The sequence below is a fragment of the Pediculus humanus genome, genomic scaffold (genome assembly GCF_000006295.1).
Source record: "Pediculus humanus corporis 1103172107538 genomic scaffold, whole genome shotgun sequence".
Taxonomy (NCBI): domain Eukaryota; kingdom Metazoa; phylum Arthropoda; class Insecta; order Psocodea; family Pediculidae; genus Pediculus; species Pediculus humanus.
In genome coordinates, this window is record NW_002987154.1 from 136,126 (window position 1) to 145,410 (window position 9,285).

At 25.1% G+C, this 9,285-nt stretch overlaps 1 protein-coding gene across 1 annotated transcript in view; it reads right to left on the reverse strand.

Annotated features, from left to right (window-relative positions):
- Positions 1–963, reverse strand: part of Phum_PHUM188690 (BAI1-associated protein, putative) — a gene marked incomplete at both ends in the record, with an annotated part of 14,258 nt that extends 13,295 nt beyond the window's left edge. Inside the window, 2 exons of the mRNA XM_002425216.1 lie at positions 536–685; positions 785–963. Coding sequence (XP_002425261.1) covers positions 536–685; positions 785–963 — 329 coding nt within the window. The remainder of the gene's footprint in view (positions 1–535; positions 686–784) is intronic.
- Between the last annotated feature and the right edge of the window lie 8,322 nt (positions 964–9,285).

A 9,285-nucleotide genomic window follows, 5' to 3' on the forward strand; every position in this document is an offset into this window, starting at 1 on the left:
CTCCTTCCCCCTCCTCCTTCCCCCTCCTCCCTCCCCATTTGAAAATTATATTATCAAAAATTTTTTTTTTTATGAATGAATGAATGATTGGATTGATGTGTGATTGATTGACTGAATGAATTTTTTTATAAGGTTCGTCTTTTTTTTTTTGTCGTCGTCATCATAAATTTTCCTCGTTGAATATATAAATAAAAAAAAAAAATCTTTGCTCGGTTTCCTTTTTTTTTTTTTTTTTAAAAAAATTCCAAAGCCTTTTTTTTTTTTTTTTTAAATCTCTGGATTAAGAAGTCTTTACGCGAGGGAATAAAAAAAAAAAAAAGAAGATAAATTAGTTTATCCTGGAAGAAAGGAAGGAAGGAAGGAAGACAAAAAAAAAAGGGATTTTTTTATTTTATTTAAAATAAAAATGGCCGAACGTCATTGAGAAACGATGTCATTTATCTCATATGAATCGTCGTCGTGGTTATAGACAAAAAAAAAATTTAACGAACGAATTTTTAAGAAGAATAACACAATAATAATAATAATAACTCACAATCTGAATTTTTCATTCCATTTCGGATTCAATGTTTGCGGTCTAACGGACGTGGCTCGAATGAATTTGGCCGGAACTGCACATAATAATGATTCTCTTCCTTCTTTTCTACCGGATATGGTGTCTCGCCTTTTAAAACTCAATTTAAAACTTTAAAAAAAAAAACAAAAAAAAAAACAAAAAAAAGTAAAAACGTAGCCATTTTTTCTTTTTACCTTTGAAACAAATAAAAAAATTTTTTTTATTTACCTGTGATGTTTTCGTAATTTTTCTTGATTTTCGTGTTTGGGAGATTCTAAATCAGAACCGCTGTCGGATAATGCTCTGCTGGCAGGTGCCCTTGGTGATAAAGGAGTTTCTCGTACCATTTGTGGAGATGGAGGTCCAGGTGGTGGTCCACCCGGATTTCCCGGTTGAATTCCAAGCATGCAATATGGATCGCTAAAACCTAAAATATATAAAAAAAGTATGGAGGGTGAAATTGATGAGAAAAAAATGGCGGACACACATGTTATCATTTAAGCATTTTAACGAAATTTTTTTTTTTGTGCCTGAGAAAATTTGTCGTGTTCGTTATAACAAAAATTTATTTTTATATAAAAATTTCAATTTAAATATAAATATAAATAAATTTTTTAAAAAAATTCGGATTATTATTATTATTAAAATTTAAAACGAAAATTAAAAACGTGGCAAGAAAATCGTATCAAATCCCATCACGTTAAAAAAAAAAAAAAACTAATGACGTCATCACGTCCGTAAATGCATTAACTTTTTTTTCCTTTTTTTTTTTTTAAGCATTTGTATGAGACAGAGAGAGAGAGAGAGAAATGTTTAAACAAGGGAATTAAAAATGATAATAATAATAGTAATAATAAATGTAGTTAATATTAATTATCATAGTATATTTTTTTTCTAAAGATAACTTATTCATGATGACCTTCCTTCCATCTTTTTTTCTGTCTTTGATTCTCTAGCGAACGGTTAAATTATATTTTTACGATTCAAATTTTACCCGGGTTTTTTTTTTTTTTTTAAAAAACTTTTCACGATTTTTATCATTAAAAATTAATAACATTATTATTATTATTATTATTATTATTATTATTATTATTATTATTATTATTATTATTATTTTTATTATTATTTAAGCTCTTACGAACAAAGTATTTTTTTTTAATAATTAAAAAAAAAAAAAAAATTTTTATTTTATTTTATTTTATTTTTTTTCCTTTTCTTTTGGCGATTTCCGGTTTTTTGCTCTCTTCTTCCTTTTTTTTTCTTTTTTTCCTTTTTTCTTTTTTTATTTTCCTTTTTTTTAAATGAATTTTTTAATTAAAAAGAAAGAAAAAAGAAAAATGAAAAAAAAAATTGTCGGAGGGAAAATTTTAATTCTTATTTTTATACGTAAAGCGTTCGGAAGGGGAGGGGGCGGGGGAGGGGGAATGAAGAAGGAGAAAGAGAAAAGGTTAAATACGCAACTGGAAACAGTTTAAAAAAAAAAAAATTGTTCTATCATTTAATTTTTAAAAATAATCATCGATCGTCGAATGATGATATCAATCAATCAACCAATCAATCAATCAATCAATCACTTAATAATTAAGTCTATGAATTATTAAAAATCCGTTAAAAACGAGAAGAAAAATTATTTTTTTTGGAAAATTTTATAAGAAAAACAAAAAAAATGGCGGAAAAGTTTACGATTTTGATAAAGGAGGAAGGGGGAGGAGGAGGAGAACGAGGAGTGGGGAGTAGATGATGAATATGAATATAAATAAATTTTTTCCTTTTTTTTTTTAATTATCGGAAAGGTTAATTAAAACGATAAAATTAATTATCGGTTTAAAAATACCTGAAAATTATTTTTTATACGAGAGGAAAAAAAAAAAAAGGAAAAAAGGAATTTAAAAAGGTAAAAAAAAAAAAGAAAACATCGTCGGTAAAATCAAATAACGACAAGAAAAAAAAAAATTGTTTGTTTTCTGTAGGTAAAACAAAAAAGCGAAAGGGAGAATAAAAAAAAAAAAAAGAAAATGGCGGAATATCCGGAAACGGATGAAAACCTTTTTCCTCCTTACTCACGATTTATTATTAATTATTATTATTATTAAATTATAAATTACGATTAATATATATACGATTAAAAAATTATGAATTCATCACAACCGAATGACCGTTATTAATATTATTAATATTATTATTATTATCATTTCGAACATTTTTTTTTATTAATCCGTTCGACGAAGATTATTATTATTATTATTTAATTAGTTTATGAAGTCGAACGTATTATTATTATTATTATTATTAAACCAGGTTTTATTTTATTTTTTATTATCAGTCAAAATAATTTCACATCATTTTTCCTTTTTTTCCTTTTTTTTGTTTTCCTTGGATATTTTTCCCAACAGCACGGCCTCATTTCTGACCTCTAACCTCCCCGAACAAAAAAAAAAAAAAAAAATAATAATAATAATAATAATAATAATAATAATAATAATAATTTTTTATGGTTTGTTGGTTTTGAACGCGTGTGTAAGTAATTCTTATCTCGTTTTTTTTTTTTTTTTTTTTTTTTTTTTTTTTGGAACCGCAGCCCATTTTTTTTTCTTTTTATTTCTTATCATTATTTTCTTTTCCACTTCCACTTTCTTTTTTTCTTTCTTTCTTTCTTTCTTTCTTTCCTTCTTTCTTTCTTTCTTTCTTTCTTTCTTTCTTTATTTCTTTCTTTCTTTCTTTCCCGTACGTACGTATAAATATTATTTTTTCATTTCGTCTTTGTTTTTTTTTTTGTTGCTGTTAATATTAACATTAAAAATGTATAAACTCAAAAAAAAAAAAAATTTAATGTTTTACTTTATAAAATAAGAAGAATAAGAAGAAGAGTAAATACGGTTTTTTTGTCACGTTTTACACTTCCCCCCCAACCCCCACCACCACCACCACCAGCATCTCCCCCTCTTTAAATTTCTACTTTCCTTTTAAATCTTTTTCCACTTTTTCAAACTAAAAAAAAATTTGTCAAAAAAAAAGAAAAAATTCTCTTTTGTTATGGTTCACGAAAAAGGTTCATCGTTTAAGGTCTCTCATTCACCTGTATTATTTGAGGTGAAGAATTGAGAAGGAGCTTTTCCGCATATTTTCTTTTTCCTTTTTTCTCTTCTCTCTCTCTTTCTCTTTTTGGAAAGAGTAATAGGAAAAATCCATTAATGTACGAAGGAGGAAAGTAGTAGAAGAAGAAGGAAAGAGGAAACGAAGGAACAATGGTGGTTTTCCTTTTCTTTTTTTTTTGTAGTTTATCATTTTTTTATTCCGGTTTGACATAAAATAAAATGATTTAAAAAATTTTATCAAATGTTTTTCCTTTTTTTTATCCCAACCGATTTTCAATGACGTAAATAATAATAATAATGATAATAATAAAACTTACCATTGGCATCTTTGGCTTCTAAATTTTCCGCTTCAACAACGACAACATTCAAAACGACAATCGGCGGCTGAGAAAAAGAAAAAGTAAATAAATAAATAAATTTTTGTTTGAATGAATGAATGAATGAATGAAAACCTTTTCTTCGGAAGCAACGGCTAAAAGTTTCCGATGTTTTTGAGGTTGAATATTAAATGCGTCCTGGGCATATTGAAACAATTCCTCTTGATAGTGAGCATATTGTCCCGTTGAAACTCCAACTTTATTTTTAATTGTGTATAAAACTTCTACGTAAAGATTTTCCAAATCTCTAAATGAAATTTTAACTTCCGATGGTCTACCAGGTGGACTCTCGGGTTCGTCATTTTTAATTTCGATATCTTGATGAATTAACAATCTTCTATTTTCTTGCTTCCACGTCAAAGCGGTAAAACTTTCAAAAAAAGAACCATCCGTTTCTTGTACTCTGAAAAACCCAAAAAAAAAAAAAAAAATTAAAATTTAATTTAGAATTTTAAAACCTTTAAAACCTTTTTATTAAAGAGCACGATTTGAAGAAAAGTTTTTCTCTTATTACTCTTCTTATTTCTAGAAAATTAAATTTTTTTTTTTTTTTTTACCCCGTTAGTAAGTAGTAAAATAAAAAAAAAATAAAAAAATCCGTTCACGTATTTATTCGGATTAATTTTTATTAACAAAATCCTTAATCCTATGACAAAACTTTAAAATTGAGAAACGTTTTCATTCGACGCCATTTTCTGTCTGTTGTTGTAAAAAATTTACGGTCTCGTCGTCGTAATAAAAAATAAAATTGTTTGACATTTGCTAAAAAAAAAAAATGCTGCCAACATCCGTAAATTAATAAAAAAAAAAAAAAAATATTCGAAACAGAAAATCAAAAAAAAAAAATTCGTTTTTTTCCCCACCCAGCCCCTCACTTCCCTTTTTTGAGAAAATTCAATTATTATTATTATTAATATTTTGCACATCAAGGTAATTATAAGTAAAACTATAATTTAAACCAGCATTTTTTTTTTTTTAAAACGTAATTAAAAAACTAAAAAAAAAAAAAAGAAACAAACAAACGTAATTACTTAAAAAACCGAAAAGGATAAAAAAAAACAAAATAATAATAATAATATTTATAATTATAATTAATTGAGGTCGTATTTCGTAAAATGTTGTACTTAATTACGTTAGACGAAAAGAAACCGACAAAATGGCACCCGCATATTATTATTTAGCGGGAAAATTACAAATTAATTGATGTGTAATTTAATAACTAACTTGATATTAATTTAAAATATATATAGATATTTAAAGAGTAAAAAATTATATCGTCTGCTAAAAGTCATCGTTATTAAAATATAGTAATAAAATAATATTCGATTATTATTTAATATTAATTTTAATATTTCATTTTAAATAAATAAGAGAGAGAGAAAAAAAAAACAAGGACTCGCACGAGTACGCGTGCACTTTCCGATACGAACGAACGAACGCTCGAATACAAACTTGAATTAAAATATCGTCTGCTTGTAAAATTTTTGAAACCTGTTTTAAAATAATTCTTTTTTTCTTTTTTTTTTTTTGGAAAAACCGTTTGTTGTTTGTTTTCCTTCCGATGGAATCTTTTTTAAATTTTCCAACAGTTATCAATTTGAAAACTTTTAAATAATGATGATGATGATGATAATAATAATAATACTTTTTTTTATATTATTTACTCAATAGAGATCGATTGATTGATAATATTTTCTTTTCTTTCTCTTTTTTTTCTTTTTTTTAAATTGAAAATTGAAAATTTTTCATTTTGTTTTTTTTTTTCGCCAAACGAAAGACAATAATATTTAAAAAAAAAAAAACCTAGATACGCTACTGAAATCTTTTATTTACAAACTTAAACTTTTTATTTTTCAATTTACAGTCACTTGAAATTTTGTTTTTTCTAGATTGCAAACATTTTTTTCCGTTTTTTATTAAAAAAAAAAAAAAAAAAAAAAAAATACATAATGCGTCAAACATTTTACAAATGTACTCTCTCTCTCTTTCGCATTTCAAATTATTATTATTATTATTATTATTATTATTATTATTTTTAAATAAATAAATAAATAATTTATTCAGTTTCTTAGGGATTTCATATGGAATTACTTAATACTATATGTCATTTAGGTAATCGTCATTTTCAATTGACATAAAACAAATTAATTATTTAATTACTAATAATAATAATATTAATAATAATAATAATATTAATAATAATAATATTAATATTAATAAATAATAATAATGACGATGACGAAAAAAAAAAAAATGTCGTTGATTTTTAAGCCATTCATCATCGTAATTCAAATGAGTGAATAAAAAATGTGAATTATAAAAAGACTTAGGCTAAAAAAAAAAAAACGAAAAATGAGGTAAGCTTGAGAAAATCTCTATTCTTTTTACGTTACCAAAAAAAAAAATTTTCCAGTTTATTTTTTAATCATAATAATAAAAATAAATTAGAGACCTTATTAGCAAGTAAATTTTTGAATAAAAAATTTAAAAAAAGAATTTTTTTTTTTCGTCTTATTTTTCTTTCTTTCCCTCTCCACTGTCTTTTTTTTTTTAAGGAAAATTCTAGAGAAAAGAAAAATGAAAAAAAAATTTTCCATTATTGTTATTATTAATTTTTTTTCTTTTAATCATTACGGAACCAATTAATTATCAAGTTTTATTTTTTTTAAGTTCGAAAAAAAAAGGAAAACAAAACTTTTTAAAAAAACTTTTCCTTTGTTTTCCTTTTTTTTATTGTAAAAACATTTTTTTTTTTTGCAATAAAAGTAAAAAAGGAAAAAAGGTAAAGATTCAAAATTAAATATTAATTATTTTTCATGACGGTTACTCTCTCATCAGGTTCTCTCTTTTTGTTCTTTTTATTTTTCGAAACCTTTTTTTTTTATTTTTGTTTTCCTTTGATAAAATACCTTTTATTTCCTTTTTTCTCCCCACCCCCCTCCTCCTCCTCCTCCTCCTCGATTTAAACCAATTTCTTTAATCCTTTTATTCAAGCCTTTTTCTTGCATATTTATCACGTTTTCCCCTCCCACATTCCCCCTTCCTCCTCCTCCTCCTCCTCCTTTCTATTCCCGTTTCATCAATCAATCCATTTTATTATTTTTATTATTATTATCATCGAACCTTTTTTCCATTGTTTGTTTATTTCATATTTTCCTTTAACCATAGAACCTGTTTTTTTTTTTTTTTTATAAAATTTAATCAGATAAATTTTTATTGTTGTTAAAACCCGTTTCTTTTTTCTCTGAACGTTTTCCCAGAATGTTTTCCTACCGTCATCCCTCAGAAAAATAAAAAGATAATAATAATAATAATAATGATAATACGTAGATAAAATTGCGTTTAAAATTTATTCGAATAAAACTTGATCGAATGAGAAAAAAAAAAAAAAATATTAAAAAAATTTTTAAAAGGGGTCATTAAAATAAAATATTAAATTTTTAAAATGTGCGACACGTTTGTGTCGTTGTCGCACACGCGCAAGCACACGCGCACGCACACGCACAAGGTATTTTTCCCACCTGGAAATTTAAAAAAAAAAAAAATTTTTTATTTCTCTTTTTTTTGTTTCACCATTTAATCATTTCATTTTCGCGGATAATTTAATTATCAATTTAATTCTTTTTTTTTTTTTCATTTTATTTTCATTTGTTTTTTTTCCAGGTTAAAAAAAAAAAAAAAAAAAAAAAAAAATTTTATTGTTCGGTTGAATAAAAACATTATTATTATTATTATCACCATCGCGAAAGTTAAAAAATAGGAAAGAACGAAAATGAAAAAAAAAAAAATTATTTTGTGAAAATTTGATTTTTTTTCTCTCTCTCTTTCTCTCTATGGAAAAACTGTTTCGTAAATGTTATCAAATTTCACAGAGAAAAGTCGAAACGAAAAGAGGAAAACAAAAACTTTTCCTCAATATTTATAAATAATAATGATAATAATAATAATGATGATGATAACGATAGTAAGAAAAAACCGTCGGAGGAGTTTACAATGCGAAAAAAAAAAAAAAAATTTTTTTTTGTGTTGATTTTTCATTAAATCAATGACTTTTACTATTATTATTATTATTATTATTTTCCATAACAAACAAAAACAAAGGATTTGGGTAACAAACAAACGCAAACCGCACACGCACACGCACACAATCAACTTTGATCGGTGCGTCAAAAAAAAAAAAAAGCGAGAAAAAAAAAATTTTTTGTTTTTGTTGTTGTTGTTGTTGTTGCCGTCGTAATATTTCACACCCATACCGGATGTTGTGTCGTAAATTTATAACAAAAAAAAAAAATTTTATATCGAATCACGAAACCGGAAACACAAAAATAAATCCGTTAAATTTCAATTATTTAAATTTTTTTTTTTTTTTCAAAAAAAAAAAAATGTTTATAAATTACAATCGAAAGCGATCGATATTGTTGTTAATAATAATAATAATAATTATTATTATTTTTTTTTTTGGAAAATTCTAGAAAGAAAATTTTTTTTTTTAAATGAACGAATCACAACGAATAGGGAGGAAAAAACAAAAGTGGGGTGTAATGACCGAAAACAAAAAAAAAAAAAATAGAATTCTCTTAAGTAAATTTATTAATTCTGGGATAAAAGGTTTCCATGTTTTTCGTTCCTCCAGGAACGGGTTTCAATTTTATATTGAAGAAGGAAAATTTTTTTCATCACGCGAAAAATCCCGCAGAGTGAAAAATTGTTTTTAAACGTCGGACGAAAAAAGCGAAAAAAAAAAGTTTAACAACGTATAACTTATTTAGCTTATGAAAATATTTTTTTTTATTTTCGTATTGCGGTAAAAACTTTTTTTTGTTGTTTGTTTGTTTGTTTGTTATATGTTTCTTTTCAAAAAAAAAATCGAAAATATTTTTTTAATATTAAATCGTTTGATTTTTTGCTTTTTGTAGAGGGAGGAAGGGGGAGGCGCGAAAGGGGTGAAAAGGTTAAAAAAAAAATTAAAATTTCCAAAAACAAATTTAAAAAAGTTTAACGGGTAAAAAGAGAAAGAGGGAGAGAGAAAGTGAGAGAGAGAGAGAAAATCAAATTTTCTGATTTTTTTATTTTTTATTTTTTACACGACTGACAAGAATTTATTTATTTATTTCCCTCCTTTTTTTCCTTCCGTTTTATTTATTTACCTTTGATTTTTCTCCTTTCAATCTCTCTCTCCTCCTCTCATTCTCTCCCCCCTGTCCTCCCTCTCTCCCTCTCTCCTTCATCTCCCGATTTCACTTCAAATCAAATAACA